This window comes from Cornus florida, unplaced genomic scaffold (genome assembly GCF_030987335.1).
Source record: "Cornus florida cultivar Cherokee Brave unplaced genomic scaffold, ASM3098733v1 CherokeeBrave_3.0.0_Hap2_Chr08, whole genome shotgun sequence".
Lineage (NCBI taxonomy): Eukaryota > Viridiplantae > Streptophyta > Magnoliopsida > Cornales > Cornaceae > Cornus > Cornus florida.
In genome coordinates, this window is record NW_026775578.1 from 45,871,569 (window position 1) to 45,897,311 (window position 25,743).

Genomic DNA, 25,743 nt, shown 5'->3' on the forward strand with positions numbered 1-25,743 from the left:
TTTGTAAGGGAGGTGAGTATAATTATAAATAATAATAATAATAATAATAATAATAATAATAGAGTGGCAAAAATGCCATCACTTCAGGGTCGAGAGGAGATCAGTGTCATCATGGGTCGGTGTTATGTTTTGGGCCTGAAGTCTGAACTTGTAACCGCCAAACCTCGTTGTAATAAAACCGATGTCGTTTGATGTTGTAAACTGAACCGATGCTCATTAAATCCATCGTCCATTCGATTACCAAAAAAGTGAAACCTTGACCCCCTTCAATCTCTCACCTTACTTTTCGCTGGTTACCCACACAGTAAAAGTAAGCTTATAGCAGAAGCAATACTCTCCCTCTATATATACACACGCATATATCTTATATAAGATCATACTTACAAGAAGAATCAGTGTATATCTAGGGTTTTGGCAATGAGAGGTTCGTCAGATACAAATGTCTTACAAGAACTGGTGTTGTACGCCGCCACCGCCGCTATCGGCTACTTGATGCTGTTATCGGGGGTTCGACATCTCGACCCAAACCGCGACGCCTCCAAGAAAGCCCTACAACGGAAGAAAGAAATCGCCAAGCGTTTGGGTAGACCACTCATCGAAACCAATTCCTACGAGGTATCTATCCATTTGTGTTTTTACAATCTAATCTTTTTCAGTTCTTAAACCCTAACTCTGTGTTTGGTTCCTTGGAATCCGCGGGAATTCAATTGGTTTGTTTAATTATTCTTAGCTGCTAATTTTATTGTCTTCAAAGAAACGAACAGCAATCTGGAATGGAAAAGTTCACAAATTTGTATGCATATATGCAGTGATACTTAATTATGGTGATATAAAATCAGTCAATTTTATTAGACTTGAAATATTGGCTGAATATTGAAATTATACTAAAAGCTCCCTGAAATTCACGGAGGACTCTGGAAGACTGAAACTTTGTTAAAAAATAAAATAAAAAAATTTTAAAAAAAAAGGAAGAAGAAGAAGATGGCTTAAGAACTTCTTATTTTGGTAGCATTAAGAAAAAGTGGCGCCAAACATAAGTAGGCTTTAATTTAAAGCGCCTGATTGAAATGTAAAGGACTGCTACCTTGATAATGTATCTATAGAATTCTTGAACTATGTTACAGTTTGATGCACCAATTTTACTTTTTTAGGCTCAACTTTAGGTACTTATGCATAGAAGTCTCATTGAATGCGTCTTGATGGTTGGATTGGTAGTCTTAACTATCTTTGAATTTAAATGGAATTAACAGAAATTTAAATTCAAATTATGACGAAGATAAAATTCACTCAATCCTTTCATTTTAATCCTCCAATAAATAATACACAGTGATTTTTTACGTGGAAAACCCAATTGGAAAAACTGAGGGACCTAGTTCAGGCAAACCGAATTCCTGATGAGAAAGAAGTATTACAACCTAGGTTAATAGTTTTCCGAAATATTAGAAAATCCATAGTTACCTCTTAACACATGTCAATTCATCAAACTCTCCTTGAGTCTCCAGGTATAGGGTCTGCTCATGAACAAACTTTGCACTCAACACGAATCTGCTTCTGGCACTAGTTGGCTGAATCAATCTCTATTCAATGGAGAAAAAAAAAAAAAAAAGTTGCAGTGATGATGTCAACACTCTAAGAACACACTCACCAATTTTAATACAAGAATGATGAATGTAAAGAAAATTAGATGCACTCTAGAACTCACGAACTCTTTATATGCTCTAGCTAAGTATTCTAGTGTGTGTAATCTGCCTTTGTATTGTGGTGTGTATATAGGTAAAGTATAGGTTTATAGAGAGTAGGATTTTCAGTGTTTCAATTTGGAAAGGAAACTAAATTTCCAAACAGCTGGATTGATCGAGCAACACATTGATTGATTGATGGGACTCCAGTGGCCATTGACTGATACCTTGATCAATCTACTGCAATTTTATAGTTAAAAATTTTCAAAAAAGAAGTTTTTAAAAGCACTTATATGCATACCAAAAGGGATTTTGATCATCAAATCATATCAAATTCATCAAATCATATCAAATTCATCAAATCTTGGAAAACCCAAGCATGTATGCATGAACTCTAATATGGCAAGTGTAACCGAGTGTCAAATTATTTTTTTACCCTTGGTGTAGAATGTTGCATATTTACCCATGTCCATCTTCAAGAATGAACAATGGGTGACAAGTGACAACTAACACTTACTTTTGAAATTTCTAATTAACAAAAATTCAAGAAAACAAAATTAACAGGCTATAGTTTTGGTCTACAAAATTTGTCAACATAAGTCCTATTGACCTAACAAGTAGAATGGAAAAATATGATTCATGTATCTGACATCAAGTAGTTGAGGAAAGGCTTTGTTTGTTTGTTCTTCTTGTTATCAGAATGCGAAAAGGGGGGAAAAAAAAGAAGTATAAGTGATGTAAAGATTTTCAGGAAAAGGATATGATCTTGAAACACTTTTACCCTCTTTTATTTGAGAACAAAATTTTCTTGTAATGGTTTCAAACTTAAGATTTGCTTCTTTAGTGGTTTGACGTGAAATATGCTTTTATTAGGACTTCAGGAAATGAAGGGTAATTCCCTCCTTGCCCATATGCCTGTTAAGTCCTGGGAAATCCCATGGGGACTAACCGAAAAGGCAGGGAGCAGAATGATGGACATCCGCTCCATGAGGCGCGGTGCCTACTGCCTTAGCTATTCTATCCCCTTAATGTGATAAAAAAAAATTACTTGTTAAAAAATAAAATTTTGGAATATTATTTACTAAGGCTTTTAAAAGATAATTGTTGTCTGTTATGTTTGAATCGTATCTTTTAAATTGATTGACAGGATGTTATAGCTTGCGATGTTATAAATCCTGATCACATTGATGTGGAATTTGACTCTATTGGGGGTTTGGAAACCATTAAGCAAGCATTACATGAATTGGTGATTCTCCCACTACGTAGGCCCGAGCTATTTTCGCATGGGAAGCTTCTCAGTCCCCAAAAGGGGGTCTTGTTATATGGACCACCTGGTACTGGAAAGACGATGCTTGCCAAAGCCATCGCCAAAGAGTCTGGAGCTGTTTTCATTAATGTAAGGATATCAAACCTAATGAGCAAATGGTTTGGTGATGCACAAAAACTTGGTGAGTATAAACCATATTCACATTTTTCTTTAATTTGAGATTTGAGGTTTTATTTTTTATTACTTTTTCTGTTTAGATTATGCGATTTAACTATTATCGACTTTAAAAATTGAATTTTGTTCTTCTTTTATATTTGTGATTCTTACCATCATTTGTCATCAATCAACATATATATATTATATATTAAAACACTAAAAGCTGGCGCAAGTTATATGATAAATATTGCATGCACCTACTAATTTTGAGTATGCTTCACAATCATTGTTTATTATGGGACTGACACATTTGGACTTTGCAAAGGCTTCATCATGCATAATGTTCTGAGAGAGACGCGCGACTCTGGAGCTTGAGCTGAATGCACATCTCAATTTTGTTCTTTTATATTTGTGATTCTTGCTGTAATTTTTGTCATCAACCAACATATATGTTATATATTAAAACCCTAAAAGCTGGTGCAAGTTATATGATAAATATTGCATGCACCTACTAATTTTGAGTATGCGTCACAATAATTGTTTATTATGGGACTGACACAGTTGGACTTTGCAAAGGCTTCATCATGCGTAATGTTCTGAGAGAGATGCGTGACTCTGGAGCTGGAGCTGAATGCACATCTCAATTTTATTCTTCTTTTATATTTGTGATTCTTGCCGTAATTTTTGTCCTCAACCAACATATATGTTATATATTAAAACCCTAAAAGCTGGTGCAAGTTATATGATACATATTGTATGCACCTACTACTTTTGAGTATGCGACACAATTATTGTTTTTTATGGGACTGACGCATTTTGACTTTGCAAAGGCTTCATCATGCGTTATGTGTTGGGCTGCATAAATGCAGTTAGTTAAAGCTGAATGTAAGTTGCCACCTAGGTTATATGTAAACTAGTGGCGCTGGATACCTAACCTACTACTAAAGTCCTCATCAAATACATGCACTCACATAATCTACCCCTTTTAGTTTATAAATTTACACCTTTTCAGGTTAAATCATCTGCAAGGAACTGCCAACGTGTGGGGGTGGGATTGGGCCCAAACTTTTAAGGGTTCCTTTCAGAAAGAATGTCAACCATTCTATGCTTTGCACCTATGATCTATTTCTTTTCGTGTCTTCTCTAATTTATTGTTGCCCTGGTGCCAACAATTTATGCACTAAATCAATTTATCTAATCATGTGGAAATTAAAATGGAGCAATATTATCTGGAACTTACTTTGACTTCAATTGTGTATGGTTGAAAGTGTCAATATATGATTTATGCTGACAGGTATTACTCAAAGTACACTGAATTGTCGTGCTAAATGCTCCCTGCATGCATAGGATCAGATTATTTTAAAGCCTCAGCTTGTAAATTTATGAAATAAAATTGATGGCTTCTTTGAAGATCCACTCATCTGAGGTTGAGAATACTGATACTTGTGACTTTACAAGTTACAAATGCTGTGGGATTGGTTTTATTGTACTGCCATATGTCCCTAACACTAACAAAAAAATGAATTTTTATATTGCAATATTATCTCATAAAATGGTAAAGAATTATTTTTGATACATAAATAAGTATTCTGTAATAGCATATGTGGTATTATAATCTTGAAGGTATACAATTCCAAGTGAACAATAATTGAACGATCTGCAAGAATTAAAAAATATACAAATAGTTAGCAATTTCCCTAATTCTGTGAAATTGAACTTGATGAAGAAAAACTGTCTATCTGACAATGGATCATATAACTGTCCTCTTACCTTACAAATTGCTGCTTGTGCATCAGATGTGGATCCTAAAGTATTTGTTCTCGGTAATCCTTTTTATTCTGTTTCTTTTCATACTTGGTTGTTAATATCATACCAAACTTTTGCAGTGTCTGCTGTCTTTAGCTTGGCCCATAAACTCCAGCCTGCCATTATATTCATTGATGAGGTTGATAGTTTTTTGGGTCAGCGCAGCACGACTGACAATGAAGCATTAACAAACATGAAGACTGAGTTCATGGCTTTGTGGGATGGTTTCACCACGGACAGTAAGTGTCTCTGTCTCTCTCTCTCTCTGAAGTGCATTGATATTGTTCTGCATTTCTTTTTCTTCTGTTATGTTATTTTTTAAAAAAGTGGCTGTGGTACTGTGTAATGTGTATACTGGAGAGTGGTTTTTGATTTCTGTCAAATATTTTACTTGTGTTCTGTTGTTTACCTAGTTGGGCCAAGGCTTTTGGTTATGATAATATTATATATTTATATACAGAGGATGCTCGGGTGATGGTTCTTGCTGCAACCAACCGTCCATCAGAACTTGATGAAGCAATACTTAGACGTCTTCCACAAGCTTTTGAGATTGGGATACCTAACCACAGGGAGAGAGTGCAGATACTGAAGAAGATTTTGAAGGGTGAGAGGGTAGAAGATGGCTTTGACCATGACCGCATAGCCAGTTTAGCCGATGGGTACACTGGTTCGGATCTTCTTGAACTATGCAAAAAAGCAGCCTATTTTCCCATCAGGGACCTACTTAATGATGAGAAGAGTGGGAAACCATCTAATGTCAGTATTTCATCTTTTTATGTTCCACCATTTAGTTTTCGTGTATTTTTTATCTTACCGTTGGTCTCTACTAGTATTTGTTATGCTTTTAATTGGAATACTTTTAGGAGTATATTTTTTATCTTACCATAGGTCTTACTGAATTTCTTGATCATTTTTTTCCCCAGGAACCAAGGGCATTGTCACAGTTGGATCTGGAGAATGTTCTTGCCACATCAAGAAAGACGATGGTTGCTGCCAGTGAATACACACCAAGATTGTCGACGCAAAGGGAGCCAGATGATTATCAGGTCCAAGCTGTAATAGGTGAGATTGCTAAGCTTGCGGTTTCCCAATTTATAAACCTTCAACCAAGTGCCCAAGATCCCTAAAGTTAGAATCTCCTCTCCCCACACCTAGCAGTAATATGATTCTCTGTGCAACTCCATCCAAGTAAATTTTATTTTAAATTTTTGAGCCCAGTGCCTCTGAATGTTCTGGCAGATTTTGTGATCTTTTGAGGCAGTTGACTGCTTCATTGTCAACCCAACAAGGCAGTTTAGATAATATAGGTTGTGTGAAAAGAATTATACTTTTGATATGTTATTTAAATTAATGCAAAAATGCTTACTTGTGCTTCCAGTGTCTCTGTGTATCTCCATCATAATGTTCTTCGATTCAAAGTGATGGAAGAATTGGAAATGGAAGCAACTTTGTTAAACTATAATATTCTATGCGTGTGTATTATATAACACGATAAGGTTTTGTGAATTGTTTTTTCGATGTCATGAACAATTCCACATGTGGATGTACAATTTGTGGAATTCAATTAAATTATGGACACAGCTTTTGCAACAGCCTTTGATCCATGGTCCAGCTGGGGTTTTAGATAGCTGGGAATAAGTAAGGTTTGTTGTCCCCCCCTCTCTCTCTTTCTCTCTCTCTCTCACACACACACACACACACAAGTAAAAAAGTACATCAGAAGCTTAAGAATACATTAGTACAGTTTAAGATCGAGGAGGAATGCATCAAACCACTCTATATTTGATCCAGGCAATTAAAGATAATACAAACTCATTTTTTATACAAAGATCTGTGTGATAGGGCACAGTTGAAGCGGGTAGTGACACAAATACCATACTAGGGTTAAAAATTGAAGTGACGAAGAAGCCTTGTTTCTGATTCGGAACTTCAGTCTTCTTCAGCAACTGCAGGCAAACCTTCTTTGAACCAGGTATATAGCCCTCCTTCTAAGTGGTAGACATTGGTGTAACCATTAAGAACTAGCAAGTATGCTGCAATCAGTGATCTGCAGAAAGTAGCATAAGTAATCCATGGTCAAATAGGCTTAAAATGTTTGGAGAATGATATGTAGTGAGAATTGTCCGACTGTCAGACTCTCTCATAGGTTTAGAGTATGGATTTACCTCGACTGTTGGCCTTCTGGAAGACTTTGTGATGGTTTCATTGTACCACCAGATGAGCAAGCAACAATTATCTTTGAACTTTTATCTATTTTTGATTCCACAACTGTTAGCATATGCAAAATTGAACCATGATCAGTTGATTAAAAAAGTCGAGTTGTTTGAAACCCTAGAATGCAAAAGAAGTAGAGTCAGATAAAAGTCTCAAAATCGCATACTCTGCATGAATTCTGGATTTTCTTCTGTTCCAGCAAAGATGCCAAAAAATGCAAAAGCAGCTCTCCTAGCAATGTCCCAAGCTGTCCACTCCTTTATAAGCCTATATATTTGCACATTAATAGCACCTGGTGGATGACCCTATACTCAAAAAAAACTACATTAGAAAATTTGTAGCAATTTATAGCAACACAAAGCTAAAATATGTTATGGGACTGAAGAATGCAATCTTATATTGATAGGAGTCAACAGTCAGATACATTCAATTAAATTTATATGAGTAAGAGATGATGTTATGATGACATCATTGTATTTAATGCCGTCATTATGATGTCATCCTCTATTCACGTAAATCAGTTATGATGACATCATTGTATTTAATGACGTCATTATGATGTCATCATCTACTCACATAAATCAGTCGGATACCTCCCGACTTTGGAGCTACTTATCATTATAATTCTTGAGATTTAAGTTGCAAATTTAAAAAAGAAAAAGAAAATTGAGAACAAACTGACCTCTTTGAATTCTGCTTCCGGCCGTACATCAAGAATCACAAAATTATTTTCTTTCTGAAGGCGCAGAGCTTCCTTTACATCCACACTCCTTACCTGCAAATAGTTACAATGTCATTCATTTTCAATTATGTTCTAGTATGCACAGCTTTTAGTTCTACTAAGAATAAATATATATATATATATATATATATATATAGATGAATAAAAAGAGGTGTGCCGCTTTCTATGTCCAAAAGAATGTTGAAATAGAAAGAGGTGTTCTTAGATTAGTTATCAATTACAAGCCCCTCAATGAAGTTCTTCAATGGATAAGGTATCCCCTGCCCAATAAAAGGACCTAATCCAACGTCTCATTCATGCAACCGTTTTTTCAAAGTTATTCACAAAAAAAAAAAAAAAGAAAGGTTTTTTTTTGATGATTTGACTATACTTTCTTCTTATTTGATGATCAATGAACTTCATTAGGTTTTTTTTTTTTATTTATTTTAAAAAAAGGTTTATTTGTTCTTCTGCCCTCTTTGCTTAGCAAGCAACATATACTTGTTTGATATTAGGATGGAAATAACCAAGAGAAATAAACTGATTATGATTTAGTCATTGCAGGGTCAATTTACTATTCCTTTAAATTGTTCGATGCAATATTGCATTTCTATTTAAATTAAACTTATTATCTCAAAGTTCAAACATCATGCCCTAATTGTATAATCTGTACTCCCAATAGAGCCCTCTCTCAAACTTCAGAATATGGTTATCCATACATATAAAATTCACTCTCCTTCACATATATATATTATGTGGGAATACTAAATTTAATATCTTCAAATATATATATATATATATATATAGAGAGAGAGAGAGAGAGAATTTTACCCTTTTCTCTAGCAGATACTCTCGCTTAGTCTTCCAGTCTTCTTCAGCTAGTCCCTCCAAATGGAAAGAAGAGAATCAGAACATGCCAATTACCAAAAAATTTTTTTTTTTTGTTTTTTGGGTGTTTAATCAAACATGTTGTCTTCTAACTATTATATAAAATTGTTATTCGATAGGGTTCAGAATTGAGAATAAAAATAGCAAAAATACCTGGTGATTTCGCGGGTTTGGTTGCGGCACACCGGATCCTAAGCCCTGTGGAGATGGAGCATGAAGACAATTGCCAAGAACCAATTGCTCTTACTTTAAAGTAATTATTAGAAGAAATAGTTTCATAACTAGATTTTGAATAGGAAATTGGAGGGGTAGAATGGAACTTTGTAGGTAAATAAGAGGAAGAAGATGAGTGTGGAGTGAGTGAAGTTATAGCAGCCATTCTTCAAAAATGTCAGACCAACTATTTCAGCCACAAAACTTTATTTCTACTTACGAAGAACTATATCATCAGTTACTCTAAAGATTCTCTCTCTCTATATGTGTGTGTGTGCGTATATATGTGTGTGTGTGTGCGTGTTTAGTGGTTGTTTGAAAATGAATCATTTGATGATGTATCGCTGCTTCTGGGGTCTGTTTCTGTTAAGATTTCTGGATGTTTCTGGAGTGAGTGGGCCATGGGCATTTGTGGATATTTTGGCTTCCTCACAATCTGAATTTGTGGTGGTGGTTTAAAGATCTGCTTCTGTTTGGATTTCTTTCATCTCATTGCTGCTAACTGATAACTTTCCAGTTTACACAATCATAAATACTTTTGATTGTATGATCACCTCTAGAGGGAAGGTTCAGTGTTGGTACAGACAGCATGGCGAAATCGAAAATTTATATTTCCTCTGATTTTTTAATAGTTTTTTTTTTTTTTGGTTCTCTCAAATACTTGTTCACTTGTTTAAATTTAAATAATATATTTCATATTTTTTTATAAAATACTCTTAAAATTTTAAAAAATTTCAAACTTGATTATATATATATACATTTAAACTTGAAATGATAACTTTGTAATTTTTAAAAGATTACATTTCTCTTTAAAAAGTTATACTCCCCGTAAAGAATTTGTATTATGGGACAAAGGGAGTAGTGAATTGTCTAACCAAGTTATTTTTGATTGGCTATTTATATAAAATATAAGTAATTGAAAGGGGCTATTCATTTATTTATGGAGTAGATGACCAATTAAAAATAGTAAGTGCAGCACTACAATAAGTCGGTGTAAAAATCATTGATTGATTGTTTGGGAAGGTTGAGAGTTTTAGCATGCGACTGAGTCAGAAATTTTAATATTGAAAAATAAAGAATAATAAAAGAAAAGAAAATGGGGTCAATTCAGTGTATGAAATTTCTCTCGTTGTGGAGTTGGGGCTGAACTAGTACTATATAATTAAAAAAATTGAAATCAATCGTAATGCAATTTCTTTATAATATTATTATTATTGGTATACATTGAAAAAAATACAATTTAAAAAATGAGAGAAATGAACCAAAATAAGTAGTAATGAAAATTAATATGAAAAAGAAAAGAAAAAAAACGTTGTTCAAGAATTATAAAATTATTCAACAATTGTTTCAATCTTTGAAAAACAAAATTTTGGTACTGTAATTCCACTTTGAGAAATATGTGTCTTTATTACCTTGATGAAAAATTAAGAGAAAAATACAACATTTGAACTAAAGGAAATTTAACAAAACACAATTAGTAAGAACAACATAGAGAATTGCTTTAAAAATTTATATAAATAGTAGTTATAGAGATTGTCATCTAGCATGTGACAACTAAAATTTAACTTATATGATAGTATTGTTGGCATTATTGTCTCTTTAGTATCACAATATTTTAGTTTTTACAACTTCTCACGAAACTAATTGATAAAGAAGGTTCATGTATTTTTATTAAATGTGCAAGAAGACAATAGTGTAATTTCTTCTTCTCTCTTAAATTCATATAATAGATATTAAGCTTGTGTATATGTAAATGTTCTAGTAAAACAATAATACATTGCAGTAAAATTCATCAACAACGAACTTACATTTTTTATTTTACAATATTTGAGCTTTCAAAAGTAGGCTTAAAAAGGTCTAAATTAAAATTTTATGTGTTTTGAGATAAGACAGTTATATTTATTTCTAAATTCATAATTATTGGGGGCAATAAACAAGTGTTTGGGAAAAAATTAGGTGGGGGATTTTAGAAGAATTTGCAAAAAATTTGGGGCCAATTAAAATTTTATATGAATTTTTGGGGTCATAAGTAGGGGTATTTATATAAAATAATAATTTTGTGGGGAATTTTAGAAGAATTTGAAAAAAAATTTGGGGAAACTCCGCCTTAGTTCTACTCCTGGTGGGAGTAAAAATATATAATGAATGTTCGTTTGTTTTAACTCCTGAGAAAGTGAAAAAAAAAAAAAAAAAAATTTAAAAAATGGTACATATTAATGTTTGAGTTTGTTGTCAAGTGAAAAAAATATATATTACATTTGCTTTGGTTGGACTACTTGTTCAAAGCAAACCTCATGTTTTAAGAAAACAATTTTTTCTACAAGATACTTGTTAAGTTTGGTTGGAAGGGAAGGATCGAGGAGGGATGGGTGGCCTTTTGTGTTTGGTTGGAGGGAAGAAAAGAGAGGGTGAAAAAAATTAACAACTACCTATAAATATACAATTTTCAAATTTAACCTTTTTAAAAAAATTTGAAATAGATATATCCTTCTTATAGTGAGAGTATATTGATAAAAATAATATAAAAATTCTCTTTCCCTTCCTTCCAATGAAATAAAAAATAATAAAAAAATAAAAAATTATCACCACATTCATTTTTTTTACTATTCATTCTGTTCAACTTAAACAAAAAATAGAAGTGACATCTTTCTTTTCCTGAGATATCTCTTCCATCACTTTCCCTTTTTTTCCCATCCCTCCAACCCTCCAACCAAACAAAACATAAGATTATAAAGAATATATATGAGTTATTTTGGTAAGATTAAGCCTATACAAGCCCAATGTAGATATGATCATCCAAACTTAAATCAATCGTTTCAAAAAAGTGAGAATCACATTCTAGCCCTAACTAGGAACAACTGTAAGATAAAAATTTTTGAACAAAACAAAGAACATATTTATAGTTGCAATAAAAATTTCAATATTTCATCTCTTGCACGCGTTGTGTGGCAACCTATAACCTATGCTATTTTTTTTTTTTACAAACAATCTATTGTTAACAAAATTTTGCTCATTTTTTATATCATTTATTTTAACAAATCTAAAAATATTAATTTGCATAAAGGACAAATTTGGCTAAAAAAAAAAAATTTGAAGCAACAGGTTTTCTTTCATAATTTAATTTTTTGACCGTAACATAAACCCCAACAAGAATTTTTATGAATTTGATGTACATAAATTTCCGAACCTAAAAATTCATTTCGAATAATTGAATCTTCTCGAACCGTTTCTTTTTAAGAACTAAAAAAATTTATGCCAAAATAACATATGCCAAGAAGAACAAAAGAGGTTCGACACATAATAAATCTTGAAGTACTATATATGCATCTCCCTGACCAAATCGCTCACATTTGAATGACTCATTATTGTAGTTTTTTATTTTAAAATTGTAAAGCAAGCGTGGTAAAGTTCGATTAATGACTAGTATGCTTCAAATAATCTAATTTTAACTTCATTTTACTTAAACAATTGTGTAACTTTACAAATATAAAAATCATAAAATTTTCATGTATTTCGAGTTGCTCGTGTTAGTAAAACATATATTTACCTAAATCACGTATCAAAATCAGGTTAGTAATCCCAATGGCAGGGTCTCAACTCTGAAAAAAAAAATCTTCTCCGATTACTCTTTCACTGGACAACATCCAGTGAGTATCTAACGGTGATAAATAACGTCACCTTTCCAACATAGCTTTGGCCCCTTTCCAACATAGCTTTGGCCCGTTGTGGTATTAGTGACTCATTTATTGTTCAACATCCATCTCCTTGATATATCTGGGTCTCCTCGTTTACTTCTCAACCACCCCTTTTCAGCCATGAACCCAAAACTGGAATCTGTAGAAAATGGATTTTCTCAACATGTATTTTTCCTTGTCAATTGTCTTTCTTTTCATCTATGTTTGAATTTTTTTTCCCTTCTTATATTGCATAAAGATCAAAATTGGCAAAAATAAAAATAAAAATAAAAATAAAAAATAAAATTGAACTAATACCTATTATACTACAAATAATTTAATTTTAACTTATTTATTTTACATAAACAATGTGTAAATTTATAAATATAAAGATCACAAAATTTTTATATATTTTGATTTGCTGGAATTAGTAAAATATTTGTTCAAATTCTGTTTCAAATAAATTGTATAATTCTTGGACAGGATTCGAGTTCCAAGTTGGACCCACCCAAGCTCTCACCTAATTAGGGTTGCAAATGAACAGAGCTGCCCGAGCTAAGATTTGAAGCTCGTTTAGTAAACGAGCCGATCTTGAGAAATACTGAATTCGGCTCTCGTGAACAAGCTCGTTAAGACATAGGCCCATTTGTATTTTCATTTTACATTTAAAAGGCTTAGCCCACATTACTACATGAGTATAAGCTTAGCCCAATTTAAATAATTTTATTAGCAGGCCCAAAAGCCCATAATTCAAATAAGTTCTCATCCTAGCCATTCATTTTTGACGCATCTTAATCGTTGGTTTGCTAAGGTTAAAGGATACAGAATGTAAACCCTAGAACTACAAGTCTTTTGCGGCTGTCCTCTACAGCTCCACTGGATGATCCCGTCAGCAGCCCCTCCGCGACACGACACGGCTCTCTCCCACACTCCCTCAAAACGGTTTGATTTATATCTTGAAATTTTCTTATGTATTGTGTATTGTGTCAATAAAACGTTGTAAGATTTGATCTTATTTTTAAATTTTCTTATTTTTCTGTTCTGTACTCTACCAGAAATATTATATTATATATATATATATATATATATATATAGAATTAGGGTTCTTGCACTATCGATAGCACTTAGAGATTCTTGCAATTGTTTGAACGATATAAGCAGAAAAAAAAAAAATTATTCGAAGCCCAATATTGTATACATTTGATACTTTGAAGGTTGAAGATAAATAAGTGGTTTTTATGTAAAACTCTAATCTTTGCAGCTGTTTCTGTGTTCCTGAATTTTTGGCTCTAAGATCAAAGGGTCATCAAGAAATATGCAAATATGCCTCTCCTCACTCCTTAGGTAGTTATATTTTTCAGTTATTCATGCTCTTTTTATTTCTTTAATTGGTAATTATAAAAGTACTTTCACTGCTAATGTCCATATTTCAAAATTATTAATTTTAATCTCAAATTCCAGGTTTACTTGTTTGGAAGAGAAACACTTAATGGGTTGAGTAGTTTCGGAAAAAAGATAGGTATGCTTTTGTGACTATTCTTTTCATAATTAAGGTTTGTTTTTCTAATGTATTTGAAAATATTTCTAACATCATTTGCATTAATAATCAAGCCTCTTTTTATTTATTTTTTTACTTTTATGGACAAAATAAACTATGATCTTTGCTTATTTTATTATTTTAAATATGTCTTTAAGTATCAAATGTGTTTGTTCTATAACATGACTGTTCAGCCGAAACTACAAACATTATAAGCAGGTAGTATTGTGGACAAACATAGTTATTGACCTCCTTGTAGGAGTAAAAGTGTAATGTCTGCCTTAAATTAAGCCCGCTATATTTAGCTTAATATTTACTGTTTTATTATTTTTTTTAGGGATTTTATATTTATAAAGTCTTGATTGGTTGTGTTTGGTTTTCTAATTGGATCGAAGTTGTGTACTTATTATGTGACAGTGCTAGATATTAAAATGAAATAATGCATTCCTTTCATGTTTGGTTCTTCATTATGTTAGAGTGCTACAAATTCAAACACTTTCCATGTCTCTCGGAGCTTTATGAAAGAAACATAAAGCCCGTCTCCCTTTACTGAAACCTCCTAAACTGGGGAAGTGGGATGGCCTCCCACTAGCTGGGTTGGACTGTTGGTAGGGCGTGAGAGCACGATGCAGTGACACAAGTCTTTCAAATGGAGTGCAAGAGATATGCCTTTGCAATAACAAAATAATATTCATTTTTTTTTTTTTTTTTTTTTTTGTCATCGTTGTCAATTTTTATTTGTTAGACAAGATGATCAATTGTTTATATTGTATTGAATTAAATGTACAATAATTCTTTATAGAGGATTTGGGTTAGGTAAGTGTAGCCCTGAATCCTAAATGGCTATGCAATGTAATTACAATATAATCTATTATGTACTGTTATGTGTTTCTTTTCCATTTGTTTCAATGGTTTTGGCAAGGGTTATTGCACTATGATGGGTAAGCCAACCATTGATTTGGTGATTTCAATATTATATATATATGTATATATATATTTCTGTTTAAATGTTAAAATTAAAATTGGGTTTGAATTATTCATTGCTTATATTGTGACAATTGATTGAATCTGATATGTGTGATTTTGTGGAAATGGTGTCTCCTAATGGATCTGCTCGCTATGTGTCGTTCGAAATGAACTTTTAGATTGCGTTATTTATTTATTTATTATTATCGTAATTTAGGGTTTTTTGGACTCTCTGGATGTGGTATGACTTTGGATCTGAATACCATTGATTCTTAATGCTCTTTGTGGTTACTGTGAAAATGTATAGGCAATTGTTGTGATTCAAATATATGTTTGCTGACACAATTTTCGATTTTTACAGGAATGCTCTAGAGCATTGCAAAGACTGTTGGCCGTATCAGGTGGTTTTTTTTTTTGGTTTTCATTTTGTTTCTAAAACCTAGTTCTTAGTATTATTTTTAGCAGTTTGGTAACCTCTCATACAAGAAGGTTTCAGAAGATTTGTTTAGTGCTTGCCCTGATTTTGGTGCTAACTTTTACTACATTGTGATCGTGGCTTGTTATTTTCAATATAGGATTGGATTGAAAAATAACCAGCCACGACCAGAGTGTAATAAAAGTTAGCTCCAAACCCAGGGAAGGCACTAAACATATCTTCCGAATATAATAAGAATTAGGTTTTAGAAACAAAATGAAAACCAAAAACAATCTGGTAGTTGATAGCTTCAATCTCGGGCGGTCGGGCCTGTGGCTCCCTTTGATGCTGCTTCGTTCTTTCTTGCAATTTGGATGGCCGTTATTTTATCATCAAGGTCTGAGAACTATGGAGACCCTTCAGAGAACAAGGATTTGTTTACACAGTTCAAGGGTGCTGCTAGCTGTGGCTATCGCTACATGTTGATCCCTACACTAGATTAATGATTGCTTAATATCATTGCATAAGACCACGAGTGATTCCAGTTTCACAATGCAGCAATCCTCCCAAGTGATCAACCATCGATCTTACATTTTATTTTTTCTTTCTTTAAACATGCTTTTGGATTGGCCATGTAGATGTGGCGTGGGTGTCTGACCCTGATTGTGATCATTTTGCAATTTTTGGTGCTGTACAGATGTCAAATCTCCAATACTTTTACTTAAATAAAATTTTAGTTTCCATGAGAGTAAAAAAGAAAGGAGAGACTGCTTCGTGTAGCTTATATCATTTATTGCCGGATGCATTGTTCTTTAAGAAATTTCTCAACTATCATTTTTAAGATTGTGGTGGGCCAAGCGTGCTATTAGTGACTCATTTATTGTCTAACTTCCAATCTCCTTGATATATCCAATCACTTGTTTGGGGATATATCCAATCACTTGTTTGGGTACCCCATTTGAAGGAGTTTTTATAAAACTGACAAAAACTACCTATATATTATGATTTTTAATTTTTTAATCAATATAAGGTGTTTAAAATAGTTTTTATAAAACTTAAATTTATATATATAACTTATACGAGTTTTAGTACTTTTAATTAAAAAATGATTCAATAAAAGTAATATTTAGTAACAATTATAAATAAACCCAATTTTATTATATATCTAGTCTTCTCTAAATAGCAATTAATATAATTTCTAATTTGCCTAATAAGGAATTAAAGGGAGTTTCAATGTAATGTTGTGTTTTAGTACATATATTAATTTATTTTTTAATACAATTTCTTTGTATTTCATTTTCAATTTTAACTACTATATTATTATTCTCAAATAAATAATTAACTTTTTTTCATATTATTTCCGTATTATTTCAAATTCATAATGTATAATATTAAAAAATTAAATTACTGAACAAAATCTAATTAGATACTGATTCAATAAAAAGAATATTTAGTAATAATTATAAATAAGCCCAGTTTTATTATATTTCTAAGTCTTCCCTAAATAATAATTAATATAATTTCTAATTTGCCTCAAACTAATTAAAGGTAGTTTTAGTACAATATTGTGTTTCAGTAAATATATTAATTTATTTTTTAATAGGATTTATTTAGATTTCGTTTTCAATTTTAACTAGTATATTGTTAACTAAATAATTAACTTTTTTTTTCATATTATTTCAAATTCATAAGGAAATCTAATTAGAGAATGAAATATATAATATTTAAAAATTAAAGTGTTTCTACGGTTTAATTTGATTTTCTAGGGTTTTTTCTTTTCATTTTTAATGTCTATTATTTTCAATTTATTTTCTCTGTTTTGCTTTTTCTTCTTTGTCCTTTTGATTTTTTCTTTTAATTTATAATATCTCTTATTTTTCTAAGGTTTTTTCTTTTAATTTTTAATGTCTCTTATTTTCAATTCATTTTCTCTGTTTTGCTTCTAAAGAAGTTGTTGTCTTGCTTGTAAGGTTTGCACAAAAAGAAGAATCAAGAGAAAATTGTAAGTGCAAAGTTAACATTTTTAATTTGATTTTATTGAGTTTTTTTCTTTAATTCAATAGAAAATTGTAAGTGCAAAGTTAGAATTTTTAATTTGGTTTCCGCTTCCTTTTCTATTCCATACAAAGTTAATTTTTTTTTTTTTTGAACTGAAGGTACTACTTTTTGGCATCCAGGTACCATGTTTTTTAAACACCCGCGAATGTACTACTTTTTCTCCAAAGGTACTACTTTTTTGAACTGAAGGTACTACTTTTTTGTTAGGGAAGAGCATTTTAGGCACCACAATTTTTTAAACAGTAAAAAATCATGTGCCACCTCAGCAATCAATTTTAAAGAAATATAAAACTTTGACCCAGTTTCTAAGTAAATATGGAACTTTGACTCCATTTATATGTGATTTTCCTTTATAAAACTCAAATTACTTATTTATTATTAATTTTTTTAATAAATGGAAATTTAATTATATGTGTATATATATATATATATATATATATATATGTGTGTGTTGGATTTGTATACTTTCCGCACTGTACGTGAGAAGCTAAAGAATATTACTGGGAAGAGGACACTCTTTCACACACTCTCTCTCTCTGTTTCTCTTTCTAGATTTGGAGCAGGGATCGTCGAGGCAGGCAACAATGGAGGTGTTCTATTACCTGGTTTTCGGCTCTCTCGCGGTCGTAGTGGCAGCTGTGGAGCTAAGCAAGAACAACAAAGATCGCAGCAACACTTCTCAATCCTTCGAATCCTTCAAGAACAATTACCTTCTCGTCTACTCTCTTATGATGGGTAAGCCAACCAGTGATCTGGTGATTTCAATATTATATATAAATATGTATACATTTTCTTTTTTCTTTTTTTCTGTGTAAATGTTAAAATTAAAATGGGCTTTGAATTATTCATTGCTGATATTGTGACAATTGATCGAATCTGATATGTGTGATTTTGTGGAAATAGTGTCTCCTTATGAATCTGCTCGCAATGTGTCGTTCGAAATGAACTTTTAGATTGCGTTTATAATAATAATAATAATTATTATTATCCAAAATTATTAGGGTTTTTTGGACTCTTTGGATGTGGAATGACGTTGGATCGAAATACCATTGATTCTTAATGCTATTTCTGATTACTGTGAAAATGTAGGAGGAAGAGAATCCGAATTCTGTATTTTTTTTTCATTGTTTTGGGATGTCAAAAAGCAGAAACAATCCTCTACTTGTTAGACTATTTCAATTGTTTGTAACAGAATAAAATACAAAATTCAAGAAGATATTTGAAAATCAGAAACTTTAGAATTCAAGAAGTTATAATTTTTTTAGTTTTCTGGCATGAGAGGGAAGTTTAATATATTTGGTGGATTCAATTTCTTGAGCTGCCACTTTATATAGATTACTTCTGGTAAATCTTGAAGGAAATTGTTTGAACTATAGTTATAACTTTTGGGCATGTTTGTGTTTCTTTCTTTGATCGATTAGTGTTTATGCGGCAATAGCCGGGGATTGGTTGCAGGGTCCATATGTGTACTTCCTATACAGTACGTATGGCTTTGGGAAGGGGGAGATTGGGCAGCTCTTTATCGCAGGGTTTGGATCTTCCATGCTGTTTGGAACAATTGTTGGATCTCTAGCTGACAAACAGTGAGACTTCCCTCTGAATATTGTGTCATGTGTCTTTCTTTAGCGATGAGGTTGCTTTCTTGTATATTTATGCCTAAATAAATTAAATTCAGGGGCCGGAAGAGGGCATGTGTGACTTACTGCATTACTTACATTCTGAGCTGCATTACCAAGCATTCTCCTCAATACAAAGTTTTGATGTTGGGTCGCGTTTTAGGTGGTATTGCCACTTCTCTCCTATTTTCATCATTTGAGTCATGGCTTGTGGCGGAACACAACAAGGTAAGTGGTTTTTGCTCTGCTATTGTTCTTAAGTAACTGATAACTGACATATCCTTATAAAATTGATTACATGTTACATTATTTTGTTAACCATATCAATATTTTTAATGATCTGGTGTAATTTGCTCTGATCATGACTGTCATGATTTCATTGACCATGAGTAGGATTTATTTCCGAATAACAACTCTTATGCGCATGAATGCAGCTAGTGTAAATGCTTTCATAATGGCAGAAATTATATGAGAGTCCACTTTTTGAAGTAATGTTTTAGGAAATTCTAAAGGCTCATTTTTCATGTGAATCTTACTCATCAAGAAGAAAGCTTTGAAAATGTAATGCTTACTTATGAGATCCATTTCTAGAGATTTAGAGAAATGTCCTTTTCAATATTTTTCATGATATTTGAGTAGAGACTTCTTTTAGTGTATCATATGCCTTCTAGCATCTGGTATTTGCTTTCCTTTGATTCATTTGGAACATTTTTTTTCTTAACCAAAAAACATGCGATGCCAAAGTATGCTAAAGAAAATGAAAATTGACCACATTTAGATTTAGTTACTTGGCAATATTTAGACATCAGGCTGCATGTGCAAAAGGGATGTGGAGTCAATGATTATCTTTTATTGCACTGTTGAGTAGTGAGGGACGTTTGGGCTATGTTTCAGTGGTGTTTGGGATGCAGTGGGTGTTGCAAATTCTGCAATGAAAGTTCTCGAGTCTTGGAGGGGGTTTTCAGTGGGAAGGCAAGCTCAAGATGCATGGAGGGCTGGTCTGCTTTGTATTGGCAGAGTTTGTTGCGCGAGAAGGAGATCTTTTGATGTATGAAGCATCAATATGGGTGCCGAAACACTATATTTTGAGTTACTTATCTTTTGTGATTTTGTTGATTTTTTGAATAGTTTGAGGGTATAGTGATGTATTCTTTTGTGTACAAGGCGCTTTTAATGAAATTTTACTTACAAAGAAAGAAAAATTTAGACATCAGCCTATCCAAATTTAGTTAGAAATATTTTGATGAACTTTATTTTTATACAGGATTGATTTTTTTAATCTTTATGCCACCAAGGTGCTTCCAAAATTAGGAACTCAAATTCAGAAATAGAAATATCTGATGTCCTTGCTATCCCCCTTGTTTTGTCCTTGTTTGAAAAGTTAAGTTTTATTAACAAGATTTGCGGATGGGTTTCTCCAATGGCAACCAAACTTTTATACTCTAGTCCACTGCCATGTCACTCTTTTTTTTTTTTTTTTTTTTCTTTTCTCTCTCTCTCTCTCTCTCTCTCATTTAATATTTTAATTTGGTTTGTGCTGTCTTTTGTCTTTAGATCATACTTTCTGAATTGTAAAATATGGGTGTGAACCATTTAGTTGTGTGTTCCACATATTCTTGTTTGACTCTGACTATTTGCAGGTTTATTCAATCAACAACTGATTGGAGGTTATCTATGGAAGTAACCTCATTTTGATTGTTACTGATCCTGTTTTCTCATTCTCTTTGCAGAGGGGATTCGAACAACAATGGCTCTCACTAACATTCTCCAAAGCAATATTTCTTGGAAATGGTCTCTGTGCTATTGTCGCTGGTTTGTTCGGAAATCTGCTAGTTGATAGCTTCAATCTTGGGCCTGTGGCTCCCTTTGATGCTGCTTCGTGCTTTCTTGCAATTGGGATGGCCATTATTTTATCATCATGGACTGAGAACTATGGAGACCCTTCAGAGAACAAGGATTTGTTTACACAGTTCAAGGGTGCTGCTGTGGCTATTGCTTCAGGTAGATCCCTACACTAGATTAGTGATTGCTTAATATCATTGCTTATGAATACTCGTGGAGTATTTTGGAGACTGCTTGCATAAGACACGAGTGATTCAAGTTTCACAATGTAGCAATCCTCCCAAGTAATCAACCATCGATCTTAGATTTTATTTATTTTTTCTTTCTTTAAACATGCCTTTGGATTGGCCATGTAGATATGGCCTGGGTGTCTGACCCTAATTGTGATCATTTTGCATTTTTTGGTGCTGTACAGATGTCAAATCTCCAATACTATTACTTAAATAAAAGTTTCCATGAGAGTAAAAAGGAAAGGAGAGACTGCCTGTATCTTATATCATTTATTGCAGGATGCATTATTCTTTAAGAAATTTCTCAACCATCATTTTTAAGATTGTGGTGGGCCAAGCATGTTATCAGTGCCTCATTTATTGTTTAACTTCCATCTCCTTGATATATCCATATGTTTCCTTGAATTTTCCTTTTCTTTCCCTCTTCTTGTTTTTGCTCTTCAGTTTTCTTGCTTATGTTTTTATCCTCCTCCTTGGACCCTTGGTGATTTTGTTTGTGCCTCAGATGAGAAGATTGCGTTACTGGGTGCAATACAGTCCCTGTTTGAAGGTTCCATGTATACCTTTGTGTTCCTCTGGACTCCTGCTTTGAGCCCAAATGAGGAGGAAATTCCCCATGGTTTCATTTTTGCAACTTTTATGTTGGCTTCAATGTTGGGAAGCTCACTTGCATCTCGCTTGATGGCTCACACATCACCTAAAGTTGAGAGCTACATGCAGATAATATTTGTGGTTTCTTCCGTATCTCTCATGCTTCCCATTTTGACAAGTGTACGTTATGCATTCATTTTTTGCTTTTCCCGCATGAATTCTTTTGATCCTTGTCATTTCTAACTTCTCTTGTTTGGAACAGTTCTTGGTACCTCCTTCTAAGGAGAAAGGTGGAGGCATCTCATTTTCAGGTTGTATCCAGGTTCTTGGCTTCTGTGCTTTTGAGGCTTGCGTGGGGATATTTTGGCCATCCCTCATGAAGATGAGGTCCCAATACATTCCCGAGGAGGCCAGAAGCACCATCATGAACTTCTTCCGCATTCCTCTCAATATGTTTGTGTGCATTGTGCTTTACAATGTATGTTGCTGAATTTACTGTGTTTTATTGTTGTCCTTAATACTTTACTGTGGGTTGTATAAATAGTCATAGAACTTGACCTGGATCCACCTAGTGTTTTCTCCTTTGTCCTTGGCATGCCATGGGTTTTGAGCACTCTCAATCGATCTTAACCCAATTAAAACCTTTGAACCCTGAACCATCAGGTTGACTGTTTTAATCTAATTATCTTTCTTGTTTTTTGCCCGAACCTATTTGACTTGTCCAACTTTGCCAAATTTATTGTGCATGTAGACTCTAGAAACTTTTGGGTGATGTTGTATTATCCCGAACAGTTGATTCTTTTAGCCCTGGGTCCCCCCTCCTTTCTTCTCCCAACCTTGTCTTCTAAGCACTACGGTAAAACATTGCTATTATGCATCAAAACTGATTTTCCTTCTGTAACTGAAAATTTGTTTTGGTGTCTATTTAAAGGTTAAAGCATTTCCGATCACTGTTATGTTTGGGATGTGCTCGATCTTCCTACTTGTGGCAACTATGTTGCAGAGGCGGCTATCAGTGCTCGCAGAAAAGTCGAGTAAGTATGGTTGTTGTACTATAGTTGGATGAGCTGTAACTCGCTTCCAAGCATGCGTAGTATATGTCATTGTAACGGAATTAAGATTTGTCTTATATTTTAGTACATAAATTCAAGGTTTGTCCGATATTTTTGTCTATGAATTCTTACAGCCGGTATTCTTTGCCTAACAGCTTGTACCCCAACTCTTTGTTTCCGATATATAGAAGCTCATTGATATTTGGCATCCTTGGATTAATCGTTTCTTGGTGCTTACAGTTTGTTATGTTTGTGTGCATTACAGAGACAGAAGATTGGGTATCAATGAAGGACAAGGAGGATGAGGCAGATCCACTAACTGTTGCTTGATTTTAAAAGGTGGGGGAGTAGCCATAATTTTCGGGAGCTGGAAAAGAACCACCTAATTCCTGCCCAAAGACTGTTCCAGGTTTTGTTTAATGGAGGTCCGGGACATGTTCAATTTTGTAAAGGTCATTATGTATAGGAAAAAAACAGTAGGATCAAACAGCAAAGAAAGGGATGAAAATGCGAGGAGGAAGTTACTTCAGCTCATCTTCTCAGTTGTCGATTTTGGAAATATTCAACGTTCACTTTTGTAATTTCGATCTTCTTTTCGTTTCTAACCTAAGTTTAGGTTTACGTTTAGGGTTAGGTTTAGGGTTTCTTGTTTAAAGTTTTTGACATATTTATCTCTTCAACTTAAAGAAGTGTGAAACTACACTAATGATTTCCACATAGCATCATTTGCTTCATATTTTCTTTGTAAATTGTTTGCAGACAATTTTGGGGCATATGAAATAATGTAGCCACAATGCCTTGAATTTGGCAAATTTTTGTTCAATGATAGATGTAAATTTCAATTTGTGCTCAGTAATGAAAGTTATAGTATGATTTAACTGACTTCATGATCACATATACATATAGGCCCTGTTTGGATTGGCTTTTCAAACGTTGTTTTTGGCTTTCTGGGCTTAGAAGCTATTATGAAGGGTATTTGGATAGTTTTATAGAAGAGCTTTTAGCTCTTAAAAGAGCGGCTTTTTCAAAACGCTCTTCTAGATACACATAGGAAGCTGTTTATGGGTTTGAAGAATCTTTCAATATGACAAGCGTACCCTTTTCTTTTAGGCACTAAGAAAATAAAATTACAACATCTGCCATTATAAAAGACATCGTATTATTCTGAAACCCGTCATACCCTTTTCTTTTAGACATTGAGAAAATAAAATTACAACATCTGCCATTATAAAAGACATCATATTATTTCTAAACCCTAAGGACAACTCCAACTCCAACTTCAGGAAGATCGTCACTTTCCTTCGAAGATTATTGCTTTAAGGATCTCTTTCGTTTCAGGCAAGGATACGACATCTTTTACTTTGTTGATGAATGTTAGATTGAATGTATGGTGTGAAGTTTGGAGTGACCAAAATTTTAAACTAATTAATCGTACTATTTTTCTTAACCAATTTTTTATTTATATATTGGAGAAAACTTTAATAATAATTAAAGTATCGAGAACAATTGTAATATTTTACTTTGCTGTATATGAATGGATTGAATATATGGTGTCAAGTTTGGAATGACCAAACTTTTGAACTAATTAATCATACTGTTTTTTTTAACCCATTTTTTTATTTATGCCTTAATCGATCACGTGAATGTTGAAACATTCACGTATGAACATTGTTGTATGGATACATGTACATACATATATGTATGAACGCTTAAACAACCATTTTTGTATAAACAACCATTTTTCCATGATATATGGATACATATATATGATATACAACATTATAACATTTGTTATAACTATGCTTTTTACGCTTTTTATATTATGTTTGAGATATTGTTATGAGTATACTTTTATATTGTGTTTGAGTTATTGGAAAAAATTTCAATAATAATTAAAGTATGTAGTCCAATGCTAATATGTGAGTAATCACTTCCCATTATTTATTAATTTCTATTTCATTTGTAAATTAGATGGAGCTTGAAGGAGAAAAAGTTAAAACAAAAGTAGTATGGGACTCAACCAAACATGCGATTTTTGTTGATCTTGTACAACAAGTCAAAGCTGGTAATAGAAATGAAACACACTTGAACAAAATGGGTTGGAAGAATTTTATTGAGAATTTTAATTAGTCCACCAACAAAAACTATGAAAGGAAACCACTAAAAAAATCATTAGGATAATGTAAGAAAAGATTGGCAGCTCTGGGAGGCATTATTAAGAGAGAGAGCGGAATTGGGTCGGATACTGAAAGACAGACTATAGATGCTTCAAGTGATTAGTGGGAGACAAAGTTACAAGTATGTATATGTGTATATATTTTTCAATTTTTAATAGTAAATTTAATGGTAATTTTTATTTTTTAACTTCTAAATTAAAAAGTGCAGAAGTATACCGATACGGCCAAATTTCGTATGAAGGGTCTAGAGCACTCACTTAAGCTAGATGAGTTCTTGGGCACCTACTTCTGGAACCATGCCTCCTTTGTATAATCAATCACCTACCATTGATGATAATGTTGATGAGGGAGAACATCATGAAGAAAGTGAACATGAGGAAACAAACTTTTGGTGCGTGGAAGGCAAAATGGAGAATCTTACAAAATATGCCTAATTTTGAGTTTGATAAGCAAGTTGTCATTGTTAGTGCTTCGATGGCTCTCCATAATTTTATAAGGAGGGAGGCTATTGCTGACATAGATTTCAAACATATGGAAAAAATGATTATGTACTCGATGAGGAAATTGGTGAATTTGATATTTCGTTCACAAGTGATGATACTAGAAACGAGTGTTATCCGGGATATAATTGCTACAGAGCT

At 32.9% G+C, this 25,743-nt stretch overlaps 3 protein-coding genes and 1 long non-coding RNA gene across 4 annotated transcripts; 3 read left to right on the forward strand and 1 right to left on the reverse strand.

The window, feature by feature from the left end:
• Positions 1-245: 245 nt before the first annotated feature.
• Positions 246-6,285, forward strand: LOC132271570 (uncharacterized). The gene is made up of 5 exons (XM_059773002.1): positions 246-615; positions 2,827-3,127; positions 4,989-5,147; positions 5,369-5,664; positions 5,832-6,285. Exons 1-5 carry the CDS (start codon positions 418-420, stop codon positions 6,033-6,035), a joined length of 1,158 nt encoding a protein of 385 aa, XP_059628985.1. The 5' UTR covers positions 246-417; the 3' UTR covers positions 6,036-6,285.
• A 385-nt stretch (positions 6,286-6,670) lies between these two features.
• On the reverse strand, positions 6,671-9,269 carry LOC132271571 (rhodanese-like domain-containing protein 14, chloroplastic). The gene is made up of 6 exons (XM_059773003.1): positions 8,885-9,269; positions 8,675-8,721; positions 7,805-7,897; positions 7,289-7,427; positions 7,074-7,176; positions 6,671-6,955 (listed from the first exon to the last, which is right to left on the reverse strand). Exons 1-6 carry the CDS (start codon positions 9,108-9,110, stop codon positions 6,838-6,840), a joined length of 726 nt encoding a protein of 241 aa, XP_059628986.1. The 5' UTR covers positions 9,111-9,269; the 3' UTR covers positions 6,671-6,837.
• A 4,163-nt stretch (positions 9,270-13,432) lies between these two features.
• On the forward strand, positions 13,433-16,296 carry LOC132271572 (uncharacterized). Its single transcript, XR_009469739.1, has 4 exons — positions 13,433-13,560; positions 13,880-13,962; positions 14,080-14,137; positions 15,483-16,296. It is a non-coding gene; the product is annotated as an uncharacterized LOC132271572 (long non-coding RNA).
• Positions 16,297-18,078: 1,782 nt separating this feature from the next.
• LOC132271573 (uncharacterized) lies at positions 18,079-23,778 on the forward strand. Its single transcript, XM_059773004.1, has 8 exons — positions 18,079-18,329; positions 19,033-19,177; positions 19,270-19,438; positions 20,941-21,211; positions 21,788-22,053; positions 22,136-22,351; positions 22,805-22,907; positions 23,191-23,778. Exons 1-8 carry the CDS (start codon positions 18,179-18,181, stop codon positions 23,253-23,255), a joined length of 1,386 nt encoding a protein of 461 aa, XP_059628987.1. The 5' UTR covers positions 18,079-18,178; the 3' UTR covers positions 23,256-23,778.
• The last annotated feature ends 1,965 nt before the right edge of the window (positions 23,779-25,743 follow it).